The sequence below is a fragment of the Suillus discolor genome (assembly GCF_016758755.1).
Source record: "Suillus discolor strain FC423 chromosome Unknown F5147scaffold_13, whole genome shotgun sequence".
Classification (NCBI taxonomy): Eukaryota; Fungi; Basidiomycota; class Agaricomycetes; order Boletales; family Suillaceae; genus Suillus; species Suillus discolor.
The window spans coordinates 173,138-194,681 of record NW_024541260.1 but is presented as its reverse complement, the minus strand read 5'-3'; the positions used below and the strand labels follow the sequence as shown (position 1 = coordinate 194,681).

At 48.1% G+C, this 21,544-nt stretch overlaps 7 protein-coding genes across 7 annotated transcripts; 4 read left to right on the top strand and 3 right to left on the bottom strand.

The window, feature by feature from the left end:
* Nucleotides 1-450: 450 nt before the first annotated feature.
* Nucleotides 451-3,406, top strand: F5147DRAFT_682360 (uncharacterized protein; the record flags this gene model as incomplete). The annotated part of the gene is made up of 5 exons (XM_041436451.1): nucleotides 451-1,098; nucleotides 1,149-1,511; nucleotides 1,565-1,975; nucleotides 2,034-2,315; nucleotides 2,367-3,406. Coding segments are annotated over exons 1-5 (2,078 nt in total), but the record flags the coding sequence as incomplete, so codon positions are not given.
* F5147DRAFT_682356 (NUDIX hydrolase domain-like protein) lies at nucleotides 3,323-4,568 on the top strand. The gene is made up of 5 exons (XM_041436450.1): nucleotides 3,323-3,374; nucleotides 3,443-3,855; nucleotides 3,906-3,930; nucleotides 3,977-4,114; nucleotides 4,166-4,568. The coding sequence occupies exons 2-5, from the start codon at nucleotides 3,578-3,580 to the stop codon at nucleotides 4,514-4,516; spliced, it is 792 nt and encodes a 263-aa protein (XP_041295584.1). The 5' UTR covers nucleotides 3,323-3,374; nucleotides 3,443-3,577; the 3' UTR covers nucleotides 4,517-4,568.
* A 416-nt stretch (nucleotides 4,569-4,984) lies between these two features.
* Nucleotides 4,985-7,156, bottom strand: F5147DRAFT_835144 (cytochrome P450; the record flags this gene model as incomplete). Its single annotated transcript, XM_041443947.1, has 11 exons — nucleotides 4,985-5,168; nucleotides 5,230-5,359; nucleotides 5,420-5,430; nucleotides 5,480-5,605; nucleotides 5,655-5,736; nucleotides 5,793-5,982; nucleotides 6,048-6,170; nucleotides 6,218-6,333; nucleotides 6,382-6,530; nucleotides 6,578-6,902; nucleotides 6,955-7,156. The coding sequence occupies 11 exons, from the start codon at nucleotides 7,154-7,156 to the stop codon at nucleotides 5,087-5,089; spliced, it is 1,536 nt and encodes a 511-aa protein (XP_041295583.1). The 3' UTR covers nucleotides 4,985-5,086.
* A 773-nt stretch (nucleotides 7,157-7,929) lies between these two features.
* On the bottom strand, nucleotides 7,930-8,763 carry F5147DRAFT_631760 (uncharacterized protein; the record flags this gene model as incomplete). The annotated part of the gene is made up of 2 exons (XM_041432810.1): nucleotides 7,930-8,524; nucleotides 8,583-8,763. 2 exons carry the CDS (start codon nucleotides 8,761-8,763, stop codon nucleotides 7,983-7,985), a joined length of 723 nt encoding a protein of 240 aa, XP_041295582.1. The 3' UTR covers nucleotides 7,930-7,982.
* A 2,092-nt stretch (nucleotides 8,764-10,855) lies between these two features.
* F5147DRAFT_790102 (uncharacterized protein) lies at nucleotides 10,856-13,023 on the top strand (the record flags this gene model as incomplete). The annotated part of the gene is made up of 5 exons (XM_041443041.1): nucleotides 10,856-11,706; nucleotides 12,217-12,345; nucleotides 12,403-12,646; nucleotides 12,700-12,795; nucleotides 12,854-13,023. The coding sequence occupies exons 1-5, from the start codon at nucleotides 10,870-10,872 to the stop codon at nucleotides 13,021-13,023; spliced, it is 1,476 nt and encodes a 491-aa protein (XP_041295581.1). The 5' UTR covers nucleotides 10,856-10,869.
* A 2,743-nt stretch (nucleotides 13,024-15,766) lies between these two features.
* On the top strand, nucleotides 15,767-20,084 carry F5147DRAFT_631756 (uncharacterized protein). The gene is made up of 5 exons (XM_041432809.1): nucleotides 15,767-16,444; nucleotides 16,506-16,644; nucleotides 16,693-18,354; nucleotides 18,406-19,487; nucleotides 19,552-20,084. The coding sequence occupies exons 1-5, from the start codon at nucleotides 16,001-16,003 to the stop codon at nucleotides 19,672-19,674; spliced, it is 3,450 nt and encodes a 1,149-aa protein (XP_041295580.1). The 5' UTR covers nucleotides 15,767-16,000; the 3' UTR covers nucleotides 19,675-20,084.
* F5147DRAFT_59609 (uncharacterized protein) lies at nucleotides 19,897-21,319 on the bottom strand. The gene is made up of 4 exons (XM_041432214.1): nucleotides 20,781-21,319; nucleotides 20,515-20,721; nucleotides 20,336-20,454; nucleotides 19,897-20,278 (listed from the first exon to the last, which is right to left on the bottom strand). Exons 1-4 carry the CDS (start codon nucleotides 21,238-21,240, stop codon nucleotides 20,162-20,164), a joined length of 903 nt encoding a protein of 300 aa, XP_041295579.1. The 5' UTR covers nucleotides 21,241-21,319; the 3' UTR covers nucleotides 19,897-20,161.
* Between the last annotated feature and the right edge of the window lie 225 nt (nucleotides 21,320-21,544).

The window sequence follows — 21,544 nt, the reverse complement described above, 5'->3', positions numbered from 1 at the left end:
CCAATTGATCGAGAACGCTGATTGAAGTTCTCCATACGAGTATTGAATATTGATGCATGAAGGAACTTGGTAAAAGAACATCATGATCATATGGCAGAAAAATATGATGCCATTGAAAGAGTTCCATTGCCGTGTATCGGTGAAGAAGCGGCTGAAGTTGACAACATGAGAGAACCCGTTCATAAGACTTCAAACATGTGGCACCTGTATACATTGAAGACGTATTGCAGATAGTCGCCCTGCAGTTTGCTGTATCCCCACTCACATAGTCGGACACATGTGCTGTGCGGCAGATCTGTGGAGACGACTTCGTCGCTGAACAAGCTACCTGCTCAAGCGTCCACAGCGGCGAAAAATATGAAGCAGAGATGAACCATGCGAAAGCTTGAAGGGGCGGAATCAAGGTCGGTACCCGGGAAAAAGTGTGTCGACGTTATCACCCACGACCATGATATATTCAAGTCTGAATTGTACTATCAAATTTCAACCACAGGCTGGCACAGCAGAAACTACCTATTCGCACAGCAGCAAATATTTCAGATCTATGGTATACAACTAGGCATATTAATCTGTCCAGAGGAATGTTCTAAAGGACGAAACCGCAATTCCATATGTTTTCCTGCTGTGGTGCTTGTTGACGATCATCCATCATCCATCATACATATCCACGACACCCTTACTTGGGACCGGGAAGATATTCGACGAAGCTGCACATAGGTCGAGTTGTATTGTAAACTTAGACTGGCATAATACTCTCGACGACAACGCTCATGTTATCACTGACCCACAAAACAGCCGCTGTTAGCATCTTCGACCAAGTATCCAGAAATTTGGCTAGCATAGGTTGCATACCCTTGTCAGAGTACCTATATGGTTCTTCATCCATCCCAGCAGCACCACTACAACAGGAAACCCTATCTACCGTTCCCCAAAATGTTCCCATTCAACACCCACAACCCTCAACACCAGCCATAGCCAAGACGTCAGTTGACACCGTCTCAGCAAACGCTATCAGCCGTTTACATCAAACATCTCAACGCACATTTGGATCCATCGAGCCACTCAAGTTCGAATTCATCGAGGAAGCTGGCCAGCGCAGTGCGTATCCACTCTTACGCCAAATCATCATCCTCATCATAATTCCACAGGTAAGAAATGCATATTGACAATATCTCGTCCAAACGGAAGCACTCGTTCTTATGCAACCGATCCCGTCTATTCTCGCAAATCCGATGCAAAATCTGCTGCGGCCACTCTCGCGATCGAAATGGGTGCACTGGATTTCATCACTCACGGAGATCCTGATGAACTCAAACTTAAACGCGGACTTGTCCTCGCCTCCATCAATAGCTCACAAAACCAGGAGCATACACAGGCAGAATTTGGATCTACTGCTGAGCATCTAGACGGCAATAATGCGATCGAGCAAATCGAGACCTGTTGCGCAGAATGGCGGGGTGGTTCCATTGCACCACATTGGGTGGCATTACTAGAGCCCAAAGCCGGTCACAGTAAGTATCAAAATGTAGGATGCCCGGACCCTGTTGAACTAAGGTCACCGCAGCTCAAGGTTGTGCCCTCAGAATCGAACTTTCACCACACGTAATCAAGGTCTACGCATCCGATACCATCTACAACACGTACAACGAAGCAAAGGGCGCGTGTGCTGAAGCCGCACTTCGCGAAGGCGTTCTCGACTTTATCAAACACGGAAACGGCCAACTACGCCCTGCATCACCCCAACTATACTCAACCCCTAGTTCCTCCGACATCAATGGCGTCTCAGCCAACAAACAACCTCCGTCAACTCTCCAGGCATTCTACGAATCCCTCCCCCGTCCATTTCCTGAATCGTTTGAAAGCAAAGATGTCAACGAGTTCGGTGCACCTGGATATATGAACACCCTCGTACAAAATGCAAGAGGCGGAAAGTTGACCACCACATTCGTTTTCACATCAGACGGAACTCCAGGACGTACGTAGTCTATCATCATAAAACACTCGCGCTCACGATACTGATTTACTCTATCTAGTGCATGGTTGTTTCCTCCGCTTAGACAGGCCCACAGAATATAGAGCATACCTCGTCGATCCCAGGTTCCCAAAACGCGCAGATGCAAAAGCAGCCGTATGCCTCCAGGCGCTGTCTCAGGGCGCTGGAGATTACATGCGCGCGATAGGAAAGGCTGTCGAGGAGAGAGTCACGCCTTTGATGAAAACATGGGTGAACGATCAAGTATACCCTGCCCTCTTATCCGAGTACAATAAACTCAGGGGCCGACATCCTAATTTTACTTATGAGAAGGAGAAAGATGGTCCGTTCTTGTTTTCTCATCATGTCACCTCGCATGCTCATTGCATATTAGCCTTTGGATGCACGATGACGCTCCAGCTCTCTGCCGATCCTACGCCTGACCAAACACGAATCTGGACAGTATCGAATAACTACCGCAACAAGGCAGATGCCAAGGTAGCTGTCGTTTGCATCGCAATCGAACAAGGTGCGATGGAGTTCATCCGCTTTCGAGGCGAGCCTCCTCCTCCTGGCTATACCACCCCATATTCTCTGCAGACCTTCGACCCTGGATCGTCTCAGAAATCTAACGGGAAACGAAAGATGGTCGAGGATGCGCACTCGCCGGGTGAACATGAAAAGCCTACAAAACGACAAAAGAAAGCAAAACTTGAGAGCGCTGCAACCAAACACGGTAACAAGAAAGCGAAAGGCAGCACCCTCATCCATAGCATTCCCGAGTCTGGCACCATCCGTGTAGGACAACCTTCTCGAAAGGGGTACGCTTCAGCACCATATCGGCCAGGACTTGGGGATGAGAGTGGTTCTGGGACTACGTGCCGTCTACCGCAGGTGTCCTTGAATCCTATTCCACCTAATAGGCCTGATCAGCGGTTCATGCCTCCTCGCGCGCATTCTTCTGTGCAAGGTGATTATGGGTATCCGCTTTCGGCACAGTCTTTCGCTGGAGCTTCGGGCACTAGTTCTGGAGGTGGTGCGGGTGCGGAGCGGTTAGGTGATTCATCTGAGCCAGAACCTGGGGAGGTTGTATGATTGTGTTGCATCGAGTACTGTTTGAGCCTGATGGTTCATAGTGCGACGTCACCTAGGTATTCACCTTGTTCTCGAGGGAAACCTCTGTTCTTCTGGAGCTATCCTTGCTCAACGTTGCAACATCAATAGGAGGTGATCCGAGACTGTTGAAAGGGAATTTGGCAGCTGCGCTAGAACAACCTGCTGGTGTATTCACTGGTCGCCGCATCGCACTGTGTAAGAAGGATATTAAGATTTGGCTGCCACTACTGCAGGTCTTAGGCGAGACTACAAGTGTCGATCAGTGTTGAAACGTTGATACTCTATTGCGTAGCGAGGAAATAGAGCTATGTAAGTCTTTGTGCGAACAACAAGTGTGACTCGTTCCCACCTAAGACTTGTTCGACGAACCGTTCACTCCGTGCACTTCGTCGACACAGCTTTTCTTTTTCCCATAGAGCGACCTGGCTACAATTGCAAAGGAATATTATTAGTATTCGCGCCTGTCTGTTTCTTTAGTATCATGGAGACATGTTGTCCAGAACACTCATAACAGCTGCAGCACATGCCTCAACCCCCCACATCCAACTTTCCACGTCCATCATATCCCTAACCTCCCCCTTCACCCGCGGCTCTTTACGCACACTCCAAAACGCCATTATTGCGCATGCAACAACGTCCAAGACTCCAGTGACCCCAGGAGAAGTCAACGCAGCGGTCCTTGTTCCGTTGTGTAACGTCGATGGTGTACCCGGCGTGCTACTCGAACTGCGAGGCGGTAAACTGAGGTCCCATGCTGGCGAAGTCAGGTATATTCAACCCCCAAAATGTCAAATATCTCGGCGCTCATGATCACTAGTTTCCCTGGTGGAAGGGTCGACCCAGTGAGTCTATTCAGAACCTCTGTGTACTTCCTCATCATACCTGTAGGCAGATGCATCGTTTCTTGCTGCTGCGCTCAGAGAAACACAAGAAGAAGTAGGTCTAGATCATCGGCAGATCGACATTCTCGGCCAATTTGGCCCGCCTGAGCGAAGTCTCATGGGTCTCAGAGTATGGCCCTACGTTGTACGTTTATTCTACTCACCAGTTTTGTTTTGACTTGAATTCGGTGTGCAGGGCTTCGTATACCCACGTGGCAGTCATCACACAGATACCGGATCGCTAGATGATCCCTTACCCTCCATCTCGCTTTCCTCACTCACGATATCTCAGGCCGAGGTGGCGACCGTCTTCCATCTTCCCCTTTCCGCATTTACATCCCCTGCGCGTATCAGGCCTGACATGTTCCGCGCTGCCAGCCCATATTGGGCCATTGATGTCTCTGACCTTGTGGAGGGGTTCGAGGGGGTAAATGATCCACCGGGACACTCGGAAGTGAGTGGTGGGAAGGAGGGACGTTTAGAAGTTTGGGGTTTGACAGGTTGGTACATGTCATTGCTCATGCGAATTTTAAAGGTATACACCTAAATAAAAGATTATCATGTGGTGACATATGCTGAGGTCCTTGAGATCATTCTTGGGAAACTAAGCACACATATTTGTCTTACGTTCATTCAGAAGCACCATTCGATGACCAGCCGCAAACTGAAACACAGGCACTTTCGTTTTACCTACGGTAAACTGCAATTGCCTTACTTACATGTGAGCAAAGAGATACCTGTGCCGTCTTGTACATGAAGCACCACCACTACCTTATGTGCCTCCCCATGCCTTGAAAGCTTTCATGTAGTGCATTGGCACGACAGGACATGCAGTAATGTCATTCTTCGTATCAGCGCTGGCAGAACTCCTAATGTTGAGGGACAGGCCACGAGGTAAATGTGTTCACATGGCTTGGAGCTCCACGGTTGAGAGGGGTCACAGCGGTTGAGTCGAGGATAGTTGCCACGCGTAAAGGTGTTGACCATTGACAGGAGATCTTAAGTACGTGCCAGATGTGTGTGGACCAGGTCATCATGAATAGCGTCGATACAATAAGATACAACAAGATATCGGAATACATGACAGATTGAGATAACAAGGATCATCTTCGTGCCCTTAATAGTCAACATCCTGCTGAATGAGCGCAATAGCTTTTGCAGAGCGAGGCTTGATAGAGCACTTGAATGGTTTCGGATGACTGGGAGTACGTGTCGTCTGTTTAAACTGGTACTGCGAATACGATAGGATACACGACATACCTGATCGCGCCTGATGAGGGGTCAACTTCAGGTGTGTGCTCAATACCGTTCTCGACGATCTTGGAAATATCAAACACGGCGAGCGACATCACGGTAGATAGCCAGATGGAAGCATCAGCGAGGTGGAGGCCTGTACATCAAAAGCAAGCAAATATCACAATACTGTTTTATTGAGGGAACTTCTGCATACCGGGACAGATCCTGCGGAGCAGAAAATTAGCATTCCACTCCAGATTGACTCTATGCGTACCGTCTACCAAAGCCGAAGCAGATCGTGCGAGGCTCACGTTCGGGATCCTTTCCGTCATTGTCTAGGAAGCGTTCAGGGTTGAATTGCGAAGGGTTAACATATGTCTGCGGGTCATGGAGCATGAACCTGGCATGCAATTCAATCATGTTGAATCCAGAGAAATGCGAGCACCAACCAGATGTTAGGCATGATCAAGGATCCTTTCGGAATGTAGTACCCGTCATAGATATCGTCCTCAGAGACACAGTGGGGGATCCCTGTCTTTAGGCGATTGATACCGCTCGGCAATGAAAAGAATGCAATAAACACATACCCATAGGGATGACAACATTCCAGCGCAGGGATTCTTTCACAAGGGCCTCGATATAGGGGAGGGAGTCACGGTCTGCCAAAGAGGGGAGACGATCAGTGCCAACAACAGCATCTATTTCAGCCTGAGCCTTCTTCTGCACATCGGGGAACAGTGTCATCGCCAGGAAAATCGAATAGATTGTAGAAACTGTCTGTGGAGACAGATGTTAGTCTCAAAATATGATAATCTATCTGTAATATAAAGGGAAGAGCTAACCGTGTCGGCACCACCGGTGTATAGGGATAGAGCAGACCATTTCACCATGTGATCCTCTTCCGCAGACAATGTTCGGCCTTTCAACAGATTCGAGGTGAAAGACACAGGGGCAACTCCGGCAACCTGTGATGTGTTCAACTCGTGATCGCCGAACTGTAGATGTTGCTTACTATCTGATCCTTGACGAATTTATGTGGTGCAGCAACCAACTCTTCGAGGGTCTGGCTCCATTCACGGGCCAAGCATTTGAATCCAGCACCAGGAAACCACTCGGGAACCTTGGCCACTAGAAATAAGTCAGCTCGTTGTAAATATTAGAATACTGTAGTCTTACACCATGGCATGATGTCAACCATGAAGGCACCAGTATCGGTGGACCGCGATAATTGATTCATAGCGCGGTCTGCAAGGTCGACGAAGGGATCATCATTCTCCTTAACCTCGTATCCATGAGAGATTCGCAGAATGATAGCGCCAGCAGTGCTATAAAAAATCAAGGCTCCATCCATGCAATGATAAACACCACATACTGTCGAATATGTGCTTGCAGTTGCTCAGGTTTTGCAAACACACGCTTCAGGAACCGGCGGGTCTCAATCTCCTCAATCGGTTCGTAGACAGCCATAGCAGCGCGACTGCCAATGATGCGGTGGATGTTCTTGCGGTAATAGCGAAAACGATTACCATAAGAGAGAAAACCCAAAGCGTACTTCCAGCCAACAAGTTTACCACCCATTGTAAGAACCGGACGGTCAGAGTACACAGAACTTTTTTCGTCTAGCAATGCCATCGCTGCCTCGACAGAATTCAGTACAATGATGTGCCGACCCAGAACTTCGACATGCGAGATGTCGCCTGCACGGCATAGAATTGAAATGTATTGTGTTGGGAAACACGAGGCACTCACCATATTTTTTGCGCCACTTGGCAAAGGTGAGCCAGGCCTTGTTGCGGGGCATGTCTGCGACATTCCCAATGAGAGGCCACCCCGGAGGTCCAGGGGGATATGGTGCAAGGTTCTTCTTTCTGAATGCCTGCTTGACCAGATACACTCCGGCACCAGCAAGACATACTAGGTCCAGCCAAGTAACATTGGTGAATATCAGCATGCTAGCTGAGGAAGAGCAGTGAGCGATGAGATGTTAGTAAGAGCAGTCCGAGTCAGATGACGAATACAAGGCACCCTAGAAAATGAGGGGACGATACAAAGTTCAAGAAGGTGGACAAATTTAGTTGTTTGGCAGGGTGATTGATGGCCGGTCAAAGATGTTGTGGCGGCCCTGGAATATTTATGTTATCGCAGACGAAATTTAGTGAGGAAAGATACGATGTAATCGTAGGCTGCGACTAATAGCGTTAATAACAAGACAATAGGCCCACATAAGAAAGGATCCAACCCGATTTGGGAGGATGGAATTATATTATGCTAGTAGAAGTTGAGTGACTGAAAGCTTGTGTTTCAGTATCGCGGACAGCATTTGTGTAGAAAGTTATAGGAACTCCCAGTGTGCTTACAGATGAATAGATGTGGACTTGTATGCCTCACTGCGTGCCTTAGCCTCTCAAATGAGAAACGAAGACCACGTGTGATGGTCGCCGTATTGCACTGTGTAAGAAGACTATCAAAAGTTGGCTGCCACTGGCAGCCTGAGGCAGTGCATAATAATCAAAAAGGAACGACGACTGTAGATCTTCCTTCTATATCAGGCGAGACTACACTTCAATAAAACTGTGACGTGACTGACGCTAGCCATCTACAGTGACGAGGACCTGTATAGTGCAACATCCTAGATATTTCGATGTGTGTATAGGAAAGAGCATCTCAACATACAATATCGGTGGCCTACTACATGTCATATAGCGCACAATCGACATAGTAAAACACCAATACACCAAACAAAGCAATTACGATCAAGGCGCTCAGGACGCATACCATCAATAAATCCCAGGAATCAATTTATATTTCACCTTCTTAGCCCAATTCTCCCAATCCTCTCCCAGAGCACGCTGCAGCATCTTGTCCTCCACTGAAGATCGGTTGATGCCGAATAGAACGCCTGCCGTGAGCAAGAGGAAGATAATCGCTACTGATACTTTCATGTAAGGCAGTTGTAGAATGCCAGACTGCCTCATCCACGACCATTCGCTCCCGTGCGTAATGACAATCCCGACGTATTGTGGAAGGTAGCTAGTGTAGCTTGGGTGGCGGACGATAGAGTAGGGCCCGCTTGTCACGATTCTATGCTCTTTTCTGACGCTAAGCGGGAAGCTCCAGAACTTTCCCAAGGTCAACATACAATAACGCCTGAATATGCCGCCAACCGTGACAGAAAGACTGCCAACAATGAAAGCGGGAGTGATTGGCGTGGTGTGAAGTGCGCGCAAAAACTGCAGAGCGCTAGCGCCATAGACACCATCTGGAATTTGCGAGGGACCCATATGCATGGCCAGTATGTTAGCTACTTCAATAGATGATGCTGCCCATGCAATAATCTGTTATATTGTTCACCGATCTGTACAGACGAAAATTGATACAGGAGAAACACACCTTGAGCAAGTATGGAAGCCAACAATGTAGACCCATGCCTTGAAGGAATAATTCGGACGCCGATGGCACCATCTTCTCTTGAGGTGACGGGGGTAGAGATGGAGAAGTGAACGAGATGTGCACACCAATGGCCGAAGCCACGAGGAAGGGGATCTTCAATAGACTCATGCTGTATCGCTGAACCTGCGATAAGTCACTTTAAATACTTCTTCTCCATTCCTGCGCGATAAAACTCCCACATTCCTGCTACGGCAATGGGGTTTTGTAGTACCATGACTCTGATGCATGTGTTGGAGAGGTGTTGAATTTCGACATCCATAGTGACATTATGCCAGTGCTAGCTCAATTTAGTTAGTTAGAGTTCACTTGGGGCCAAGTAAAGTTTAGACAAGGGTCGGGTCTGCATCCGATTCAGAGTCAGGCAAACATAATTCGCTACAGAGTGTTACAGAGCGCTCTGTAGCATTCTGTAGCACAATCAACCCCGCTGATGCGGCTGCTGAGGGTCAGGAATGATGAGGTTGATGAGTCTTACTGATTTAGGATGTGCTTTAAGACTGCTTGCAGTCGGATAATTTACAGCAATCAGTAGTATTGACCCGTGCGTGCCGTAAGGTTTAAGTACGTCGTTACGAGTCCTGTTTAGAACAACCTAGTTTGGCGACGCTTAGTGGTGTTCGGACTGAATGAATTAAACAGCATGGTCACAATATTTTTAGGACGCTCGCACCTAAAGTTTCCGATTTATGGAAGATGTCGAGCATAGTCTGCCAGGGGTCTTTCCGACTCGCAGTCGTTGATGCCCGAACTTTGTTTACTCAAGGTTTCGAAGGAATCGAGAGAGGTCCGAATGATAACAGGGTACCATGAATCCATGTTGGTTGTGAAGCTGCAACCCAGCTGGGGGCATATCATGCATCACCAAGGAACGTTAGAGACGCAAACGGCCTATATTAAAAACCTCGTCGCTCACGCGCTCACGTTGCATTGATGACAGCATTATTGCATAAACGGGCTCAATTACATAAGCTCAATATTCAATGAGCATTCCTAACGGTTCTCTTACTAGTAACAATTCTAACAGACCTGGAAAACAATACGGTATCCAGCCCCAGTCGCACATGTACAAGAACATCCAATTCGAAATCTCTTGCTACAGTACATTCGACACAGAAACTCGAATCATTTGCACAACACTATCGTAGTGATCCCACAGAAGATATTCGGCTTAGGCAATGTGCGGGATGTCAGGCTGTGCAGTACTGTTCACAATGATGCTGGCGTGATTCCTGGTGATTGGAGTTGTAAATTCTGGAAGGCAACTGTTGGTGACTCTTTTTCGATATTCAGTTGCGTACGGGTTTCATTGAAAATATATCCAGGCACATCGGCACCGCACTATGTGAAACGTAGTCTGCCTAGAAACTCACGAAATATCGCGCCAGTGGGTCCGTTATTCGGGAACAACTCGTATCGAACTTGCTCTAGATAAGAGCGATGTATCAGTTCGACCTCTTCGACACCACCTCTTCCTGTTCAATGGGCTCTCTAAAAATGACGTCGTGGAGACCTTATTGTCCTGGAAATTCCAAGATTTAAGGACCCACGGATTATTCTTGTGTTCGGTTATCACGATCAACGATCGATGTTTGTTAGAGCAGACTTTACCCAGTCCAAGTACATGAAGATGAGGATGTATTATTGTGCGTGAAGTCTTGTCTCCATTCCACACCGCGATGCATCAATCGTTCTTCGTTATTGTGAATTTGCAGTCTTTCATTGTAATGCTAAACATCGCGTGTCAGTACCTATGGTCTGGTGCGTCAATCATGAAACATATGGCTTAAGCATACTGTATCCTTGTCCCTCATAGCAGCAGAAGTACTTAAACGCGTGTCACAGGCGTGACAAAGTCCGTCTCACAAAGACCTTTGGCGGGTCCACTTCAAGTTACCAAGTAACAAAGACTCAAAGACCGCCTTCGGTGTTGATTGGTGCCACTCCGTTCGGCTATAAATCCAGGTTTGATCTTCAAATGTTCTTGACTATCTGCCACGACCACCAAGCTCAGCTGTATTACCATCTCGTGTTCCTTCGCCGCAGAATTTTCTGTCGTTCCCTTGTTTTAATACCTCCCGCTTGTATCTGCACACCCTCGGCATCACGAATCGTTTTCCTCTATTTTCTAACCCTGCGGAAAGCCACAATCAGCTTTCCTTGAATCCACAAGCCACCTAATCGAGCCATATCGCACGTCAACCTTTCACGTGAATAATGAATAGCATCAATTTCTCGTCTGGTTTCTTCCTGAATCTCATTGCCGGTCCGGATCCCTCCTTCGCGCCTTTTGCCCCAGTAAAACCCGTCTCTCGGCCGCGGACACAATGCTGTGACATCTCGATAAACTCGATGCACAAACAGTCTACCCAGTTACGCGAATATCACTTTCATGCATTCTTCAACTGTTCTTGGATGTCTCGCCCTTGCTCTCGTGTTATCAAGTTTAACCCGGACGCACCTATAGAGTGTCAAAAGGCCACGCCACACGCACCCGCGCCTCCTCGTGTTAGCGCCAAAGTGCCCGCCGTGCATGAGATATATGATGCTGCTGCGAAATCAGTACGGTCCCGACACTCACACAAACCTTGGAAAAATATCGCCATAACCGAATACGATGACGCGGAGTTCGAGGAACTGCAAGCACAGTTGGTGTTTACCTGGCCGCCCGACTTGGCAGCCTACCGAAGAGAGGTCGAGGAGAGGGGCTCGCATGAGGCAGCAGAATATGCTGATGAAAATATTGTCCCTGGGGCCGTCTATGACGCTTCGCCGATAGAGTCGGGAAGCACAGATAGTTCCATGACCTTGACGCCGACTCAAGAAGACTATGATACTCAAACAGCCTGCACACCGCCGGCTATTCTGCACGAGGGGCTCACAGAGCCTGAAGTTAAGGCCGGCGTTCTCGAGAAGGCAGTGGGGTTTCAGCGATTGAGACGCAAAGCACCACCTCCACTCAGTTTTGATATCAAGAAAAAACAGCATTTCATCGACGAGATTGGATGCACCCTGCTGATCGGCGATGGTGAGCGTACTGCACGGGAGATACTGGTAAGTTTTTCATACCGTTGTGTCGAGTTTGATTCTAAGGCATGAGTAGATGCTAAGCCCGCTGACGGCAGCGATGAACATCACTAGCAAGTTATCTGCAGGGCTCCTCCTCAATATTCATACCTTTTCCGATGGACTATTACCTAATCTTTGTCTATCACTGTAGCATAAAAGATCGTTTATCGTTTAGCATTACCCAAGTTGTTGGCCGGAGGTTCACTGTATCTGCATCTTCCTTGTCCTGTAGCGCTATTATTGTATTTTTGGTGTTCCTCTTCCGCCATTGTGAGACCATCACATGAATCGCTAATCAAATCGCTCACCAGCAGACCGTGAGATGTAAGTCGTTGTTGAAACCATGACGGACATAATTTACCACTCGAAGCTGGACACCGTGGATGGAATTGCAGCTGAAAATACCTTGACATATTCTTGGACTGATTGCCTGAGGTTATGATGTATATGGTGGGTCTTTAATTAGTGACGGTTCAATTTCTCCTATCGAACAAGCTTGCAGTCCAACATTTATTGTTTTGGTTCGCGGCGCCGGTCTTCTGTGATGTTGAATGGACTATCGATGAGGGTGAAAGCTGGGCTGTAGTAGGGACAGGCTCGAAGCAAAAGACAGCCCTTTTGCAGGTCCGTCATGCTAATATTCCGAAGCGTTTGCATTGACAAATTCACACTGCGCTGTAGATGCTCCTAGGTCACCTACGTATAACTCCTCCTTACCTGGTAGACTGTTTCCTTTCCTCTCAGACTCTCCTTGTGACCCACACCTTGTGGCTCTTGTATCCTTCGCGCATCGGCCCCGCGCAGCAGGTGGTACCTTCTATGACTACACTTCTCGATATCGCGCAGTTAGAGAAGAAGACTGTACCATGGGGAAAGTATGTTCGGAGAATACGACTTTGTGGACATTCAGCCAAAAGGTGGAAAGGTGAGTTGACGAAGTAAAGAAGGGCATCTTTGAGGACCTAACTCTGAGACTAGGCCTTTCCTCTCTGTTGGATTTACCTTTGATTGCTTTATCAAATGGCCAGACGCGTCGAGCACGCATTGTGAAGGTTATTTCGTCGGAACCTTTGAGTGAGTCATTGAACTCAAATTCGACGAGCACAAAGTACAATTGCTGTTTTCTATCCAGCTGGTCTTGACGTCAATATCCACCCAATCTTGTTGAATGTTCTTTGGTCACTGCATGAGTCTCGCAGTCCACGCTTTATCATGGGTCTCATAACAGACTCCAGGAACAACCACATTGACCAAATCAGCAACGAACTACATATTGTGCCATCAGCCACAGCACCAATGTGAAAGTAGAAACACGACTCACTGTCTAGATGTGCTCATGGACAGCCTGCCAGCCCATCGGTAAGCAGTCTTACTGGCAGGTTTTCTGACCGCTGCACTATCGACATTGCAAGGTGCAAGGGGTGAGCAACAGGGTTGAATACTGGATGCAAAGCAAGCTACTCATACTCACGTACAGTAGAGCACAGTGGTGACTGCAGCAATCATCGTTCGTATCGCAGATATCGAAGTAAGACTTGCACTGTGCGGCTGTGACAGACATGCATGCTGCCAAAGTAGTAACGACGACGAGGAATTTGAAGGAGAGATGCATGATATATACGAAGCGATAAAAGCTTCGCAAAGGGGACTCTGAACTACTGAGGTAAACAGAGATTGCTTTTATATCCTGAAAACATTATTGTGCAAAAACTTGAAGCTCTATTGATTTGGCAGATTGGTTGCGCCTGGATGGGAGAACTTCACAACGGACGGTTTGGGATGAATCTATTGGAGATATCTGGAAATGAGTTCCCAATGAACTTAAGAATTCAGCAGATACCATATAGGTGAGTTGTCATGTGGCTGTCTTTGCTAAATGTTAACGACCTGCGATCACCTGCAATTCAGTGAGTGAAATAACTCGGGTTAAAGGAGATATGAGGTGAAGAATCAAATGTTCATCTAGATGGGTTCCCTGTAAGTTCGCACTTCAATGAACTGCACACTCACCTCGGAAGCACCTTCACTTCGAACTTAGCCGGTGACATGGAAAACAGTGAACACGCAGACTTGAGTGCGGAAATTCTGAGGAGGCTAATCTCCTTGAGAAACCTGCCGGGGAACTTCAACAAGAGAAGTGTCAATGTAAAAGTAGAAGTAGAAGCTACCCGGTGCACCCGTCTTGTAGACACCTGCCGAGGATCTCAGGAGCAGGGGATCCTCTTACTTCCTGCTTCCTGAATCCCTGGCCTAAGTCCGACATCCAAACCAAGGTGCTGCATGCAATTGGGCAATCATTGTTTCATTGTGAACAATTTGCTATGCCAGTGAGACTTATCGTTACCGAGTCGCACAAGCAAACCTCTAACTTTAGACTGCTTGGAGAATCTCCTTCAGTCAGCCTGTCCAAGGCCTCCTATGATAAGGTTGTATGAATTAGTACTTGAACAGATGGGCCGTGCGCATAAAAAGCTCAATTAGACAATAGAAATTCGACGACATCTATTGTGATAAACAGTCACGGAAGAAGTCGGGACTCGGAAAAGGCATTGTTTGTTCCCGACAAATACAGCTTTGAGTCGCAAGGTGATTCACTGATTGACAACCACATGCATGCATGAGTACTTACGGTATATAAAGGATGCCGCCGCCGATGCCACACCATGTATCGATATTCCAATCCTATCCCTCTCCCACAATCCATAGCTATCACGTTATCTTGTGCCCCGTCTTTGCATTCCAGAGCAATGCAAAGACCTGCTTCGCAAGGTAAATCGTGATTTCCTGGGGCCTGCTCGATCCCACTGTAGTATATACTGCATACATGCACTGCATTGTATGATAACGGTATACCATACATCCCAAGTCTGTTTAATCTCCCAGGACCCACACAACTCACAGGCATATTACTAGTATCTGGTGGTGACTTCCGGCGGCTTACTAGTCAGTGTCCATGTCTTTCTCATGCGCAAGTTAACCGTTCAACTCTCACCAGCGCTCCCCGGTATCGTACAAACAGATTTTTTGGTGTCACCAATAAAATTGGACGATAGTGTGACAGTCACCATTGACGCTTCAAAGTGCCCCAATGATGCTCTTCACACTAGTGAACTGTAAGTCGCTGGCGTAGCATAGCCACTAGGAGAGTCAGAACATTGATATCATTGATGGTAGTCTCACAAGTGGACTGTGCAATGCATCGCCGAGGCTGGATAAAATCATAAGGCTATGACGAATTCCATAACCCGATACGTCTGGTGGTTCATCTTATGACCCGCCTTAATGTTGATCTATGCGTTTTCAAATATTTGATGAGGTGAGCTGTAGATGCATTCATTCCAAATTTACGTCCTCATGACTACATAGAAATTAGTGAAACCAACTTGATCGCCCATCGCCAAGTCGACGTCTTTTGGAAATTCTGTCTCTTCCTCTTCTCTATGCACGTTGCAAAACAGTCTCGACTCAAGAAAATGGAAGCGATTCGAAGCCCTGAGGTTCTACTGCAGGTTCGTACGTGAACATGGACACACTTCTTTCTTGCCTTGTGATTCTCGGAGCCGCGTGGGTAAATTACAAGATGAGCTGTACTAGTCTCCCTTACCTAGTCTCCCCTGATTCCTTTCTGCACTTATATCCGAGGTCGATATATGTTGCTTCATAATGCTCTGAGCGAATGAAGTTTTCCAGAAATACAAAGATACATTGAGATTCACACGCTGTATCGGATGCGAAGCCTGGTCCAGGGTGAGAAATGAAAAAGTCTCGCGGTTAAGTTATTTAAAATTCAAGGGACCTACATGGACCTATGCCACAGCTTCAAGCATCGCTGGTATCGACGATTGATGAGGAAACTCTTGTAATCACCATCTGGCTTGTATTGTGTAGCAGTTAGTATTATGGACATTGCGCAGCAGCTTGTAGGCCCGAGCACAGTTTGCGCTAAACACAAGGGTCGTTACATGAAATTCGGATAACGTAGACACAAATGCCGAAATAGATTTTTTAATGGGACTCAGAGTAAAAAATTGATTACTAGCCTAGGCTTAACTGTACGTTTAGTCTCGTCAACGAAGGAAACGAGTAAGGCTTCGGCGCCGACGGTTGAGAAAGGGTCTTTGAACGTCAACAGTCACGACATCGAGTCTTGACTCATACCAAACGGCCATACCAAAGTTATACCCTCTCTTTCTCCTTTCAGCGCTACTTTAGCATCACTTGTAGACGACAACGTCGAGCTCGCTGTCTTTGACGACGATACACACACTCTCTAACCGTAATGAAGCAACCACCAGCGTCCCCTTCGTCAGCCCGGTCTCCGCGCAATCAATTAATTGGCCATCCAACTTTGGACCTCCATCACTCACATCATCATCATCATCTCTCTCCTACTTCTGCTTATCCATCACCGACGAATTTGCCAAAACCTACCAAGAGTTCTGCATTTAAAGGTTTACAATCTGTTTTCCAGCGCAAACCACCGGATCGCTCGCTATCCTCGAATTCTCTCCGCTCTTCCTATTCAGCTTCCAACGCATCCGCCACAGATAGTCACAGCCCTCATCCATACGCCGCAATGCCTCCTTTACCTGTTGTATCAAGCAATGAACACGTCGACGACGAACAAGAATGTCCTGTATGCCTTGAACCCTTGAGCTTCAGCTTCAGACTTCCCGGAGAAAAGCCCCATGTAGTACCAGAGTGTGGTCACTCTCTCCATGAGGTCAGTTCCTTTCCTTATCGTAGCATTTCAGTCCATCACACTCCCGTTCGTCTTACCATAGGCATGCTTTACCGCTGTATATGGCCCTCCTCCAGCGCAATCTCGCTCTGCAGTGCCTCGTAAATCAAATCTTGGCGTCTGCGGTGTCTGCAGACGACCCATGAAAATTGGCGACGGAGACAGTAGTAGCAGAAACAATAGTGAGTCACGCTAGACACAAATCATCCATTAATTTCACTATGCTACAGAACTCGCCGCTCTGACTGGCATGGGCAATCCTCATAACCCTGCAGCATATCCTGGGCGGGATCAAGGCTCACGCTCTCGCCACAGCCCAGTACCTCAACAACCCTATGACCCCACAGATGATGATCCAATAGACCACGCCGTCTCAGTCAAATCAACCCCCAGCGAATCACACTACATCGTCGCACCTTCTATCCAAGTCCGCCCCGAATTTTCTTCTATCACTCGGAATGGCGAAACTTGTCAACCTTTGACCTGCATTGTTGTAATCGAGTTACCTGCCAGGCGTGGAACGGCTCATGTTCCGGGTCCTGTCATGGCTGATGCATACGGTTCTCGCAGTGCTCATACGCTCACACGAAATGATACCGTAACAGAGCTGCCTCATCCGTCCCAAAGACAAAATGATACCTTGCGACATCCATCCCAAACTCAGCGTTATGATTCATATACCGAGCCATGGTCATCTACCAATGCCGAGTCTTCTTATTATAGGCCAGGCCCACCAGCGGAGGAAGAGGGTGAAGAATCGTCACCTTTCAATGCTATCGTTGAGGATTTGCGCAACCGAATAATAGATTGGAAGGGCCACGCATTGTCTGGCCTTGGCCCCCTGCAAATGTATGACATGCTGTCCGTCCGCCGAGATGCCCTCGTGCGGGAGTTTTTCGTGTACCTCTTTAAGGAGGCCATCATTTGCGTTGTAGAGGAGAAAAAGCGGTCTCTTGGCCGGTTCCTGTCGTCCCCAGCCTTCAACGATGCCTCGACTTCCGTGTCAGGGTTAAGCAGCAACCAGTCCAACAAGGGTGTCCTGCGCCTCAAGGGTCGCATTTATGTACGACATATCAAGCGTATTACCGCGAGCACAAGCGGGGAAATGAGCATCACCATTGAAATGGAAGATGAGCGACTCGACTCCTTCATCCTTGTTTTCAAAGATCGCTCTTCCATGGATGCGTGGAAGAGTCAGATCCAGGGCCTGGTAAATGCCTTCCAAAATCAAACATCGCCGCCGCAGCCGTCCATCGACCGTGGTCTGGACATGGATGAGTTCGGGGATTCAGGAAAGGCTGCGCGGATGCTTAGCGGGAGCACTGCGTCCACATCACCAAGTACAGTCGATAGTCTACTCCAGGGCTCCTCACGCTCCACCATGTCCTCGTCGACCTCCCATGGTTCCACGCCGCAACCACAATCTAGACAAATGCAAACCAAACTTCAACCTCTCGGTGAGGAGGATGTACTTTCGCACTATGAGACGCATCCTTCAGGCCTGGTCGCACCACATGTATCTACTGGACCCTCCAATTCACTTGCTCCCCTCCCACATACGGCAATTGATCTCATTCTTATCGTGTCACTTCCTCCACCGAGTGCTGCCCGCAGCACTGCGGCGCTTAAGCTCCGGGTCATTAAGGCATCACTGGACTTTATCCTCGCTTCTCTCGGAACCAAGGACCGTTTGAGTCTTGTAACTTTTGAAGTAGGACCTGGCGGACGTGTGCGCAAGACACCGTACCTTTGCGTTGGTAAGGCGCTCAGCCGAGGAAGGCTGTCCAAATTCATTGATGAAATTGGACGTCCGGATGAGGGACAAGACGACGAGTTCTTGGTGAGAGCATCCAAAGAGGAGAAGACGGACGTTGTGACTGCGGTTAACCATGGTTAGTGGTCAGCTTTTCATTTTTACTTTCTGCTGACCATATGTCTTGAAGGTCTCGATGTTGTACTTCAGCGCAAAACTCGTAATCCTATCTCGGGGATGGTCTTGGTGAGCGATGCTGCTGATAGCACGCGACGTGCACAGATGGATCTTGTTCTTGCCCGTGCCGAAGCTGCAAATATGCCCATTCACTCGTTTGGCTATGGTCGCTCCCACGACCCTGCTTCGCTTTGGCTGATGTCGAACCACACCAGCGGGACATACACCTTTGTCAAGGACTGGTATGACCTCCGTAGCTGTCTTGCTGGCTGTGTCGGTGGCATGATGTCCATTGGCCTACTCAACATGAAGCTGCACATGAAGATCGTTGACGGTCAGCGCTTCCGCATTCGCAAGGTCTCTGGTGGGCCTTCATCCATCCTCTCTACGGATGGCCACAACGTCGACATCGACGTTGGCGAGCTTCGCTATGGCGAATGCAAAGAGATGCTTATCGAGTGTGAGCTCGACAATTCTGAGATTCGCCGTCCTTCTGCGCAGAACAGTAATCGCGCGCTCAATGCCACGGATCGGTTTGTGCAGAGCATGGGTCTTGATTCTACGACCATTGACGATGGTACTGATCTCGTGGACGGCATGATGGACCGGATGATTGATGAGGTTCCGGTGTTCGAGGTTGACGGGTCTTTCTATGATCCCAGTGCATCGAAACAAGTTTCACGCCTCGCCCATCCCGTCCTCTTGACGATCACTCTCCTTCCTCAAGCTACCACTATCTCTCCCAAGCCAGTCAAACCATCAGATCCAGTAATTGTCCGGCGCAGAATGGAACTTCTTGCATCTGACATGATCACGCGCGCTCTTGTCCTCGTTTCGAGGAAGAACTACCCTCAAGCCCAGAAGATCATGAACGAGACCAAACGCATCTTGCACACTGTGCTGCAGAGCATCTCCAAAACACTTCCTCCACCCAATACTGAAGGCACGACGATGCGTAACCGCAAGGATGTCCTCACTCTTGCTGCGGTGCGTGCGATGCAGGCTATACTCCAAGACCTTCAGATTTTGGCAGAGGCTTTAGAAGAAAATGTCGAGCTGTTTGCACATGACCAGCGGAATTTTGGTGCACAGCAGGTGCGTGCATGTTTCTTTTTTTGAAGATTTAACAAGTAAGACTGATTGTGGGCCACGATTATAGGCTATGATATTGCGTGACCAGAAAAGTTGGAGTGGACGCAGTGCCACAGAACGCCTGTTCTGGACCATTGACAACTCCATAGAACTGGTTTCTCGGAGTACCGATTGGGTAGCGCGCGACTGATACCCCTGCCCCAAGACCCTCTTTCTTTTCTCTTTTTTATTATGCCCCTCAACTGGCTACCCTATCTCATTTGTGTTCATGCTTTCTCGTTCTGTTATGCCAGTGTGGTTTCAACCTCATTACGTTCCTTCCCTTGTGCCACTGTCCTTCCTTGTCCTTGTCCTTAAGTATCACCCAGCTCCGGACCCTCTTAATGTAACCTCCCGCAGTCTCGTCTTTATGTCGAGGGATGCGCTTTATGAATCCTGTCTTCCTGGATGTTCCTAAATTTTTATTTCCGCGTGTTATTTACTTAACTGTGACTTCTCATTATATATCCACTCCCACTTTTCTTTTATTCCTGGCCCAAGAGGTGGGAGTAATGTAGTTGTTTGATTATGTAGGAAGGAATAAAGCTTTTTCATCATCATTCTCCTGTTCATTATAATGAGCGTAAAGTACCTATGTATGATGAAATTGTCATGGCGTGGAGGCGGGCTGTTAGTGTCTATTCATAACCTAGTCGTTGGCGCTCTTCGCGATCACGTTCGAGTTTTGTGACTTTATTTTCGGTTTCGGTGAGGACGTCGTCCCATGCCACGAAAAGTTCAGAGAGCGCATCCACCTAAAAGAACAAGTCAAATTGTGAAAACTGGTTGAAGATGTAAAAACGAATACGCACATGAGTAGCATGTCTGTCGACAAGAGCTGCTATTCGTTTCTCTAACGACGCAGCCAATCTAATATCCTCCTGATGCGCTTCCAAAAGCGCGTCCAAACGAGGCTGCAAGGTTTCATAGTCTAAAGACAATCGGAAATGAGAATCTCGGTGAACGATCAATGAGAGTCTGCACGACGGACCTGCAAGCTTTCCAGCTGCTGTCACGCCTTTTTGTTCTAGCATTTCGATCTCGCGCATGTCCCTATCTGCCGCTCGAATTTCTGGTTCCATCTCTACTAGGAGCGCTTCAAGTTCTTCTGGGGACATGTTTTCGTATGCCGGGGCTGGCCCAGGGAGCACCCCTGACAGAGCGAATGCTGCAGTTAGTAGATGGGCGTGTAGGTCATCTGTAGTAGAGGATAAACGCGTCAGAAACGTGATGGAAGACGTGTTTTGATGACCTTACATTTGCTCATGAATCTCTGAAGACCGTCATTGGATTGTATGACGTTGTCGAGACGCTGTTGTACGTCCTCGGCTAAGCGAATGAGGGTTTCACCGTGCTTGAGCTCTGGCACTTTGTCCTTTCCTTTACGATCCCGCGCATCCTGCCGCACGCCTAGAATCAGCGCTTCCAGCCAGCGGAGTCTCAGCTCCAGCGATAGGACGGGATCTATGACGGGAGGCGCGGTTGATGGTTCGAGTTGTGCTAAAGGTGTCACAGCAGCCGGAGTCAGCTGTTCTGCAGACAGCTCTGACTGGACATCATCCAAAGATTCTACGAGTTCCTCGAGGGAATGCGAAACGGACCCAACACTCATTTGATGTCCAAGTTGGCTGGGGGGAGGTGATGACGGGGGAGGTGTGGAAGATATTATACGATGTCGCTGGAAATCTCCCAAGAATACACTTCCAATGGCTGACATGGAGACAGAATACCGTTAATCGTGAGATATTAGCCTTGTATCTTAATACGTCTCGTAGTGAAGTTGTTCGTTATTGGAACGATCTACTAGGTGGCCTACTAGAAAAGGGACCAGAAAGCCTCGTGCCTTTCTCCTTGACTCGGAAGCCGCGCGCACTTGCTAGTTACTATCTGTGATCAGGTTTTCCGGGGGGCGAATGCGGCGCCAGGGCCCAGATAACATTCGTAATTCACACATGTAAGTAAAAGCGTTCGAATGTCCAGTGTACTCCGAGTCGCTAACTACAAAATATCGTAGTTGTATC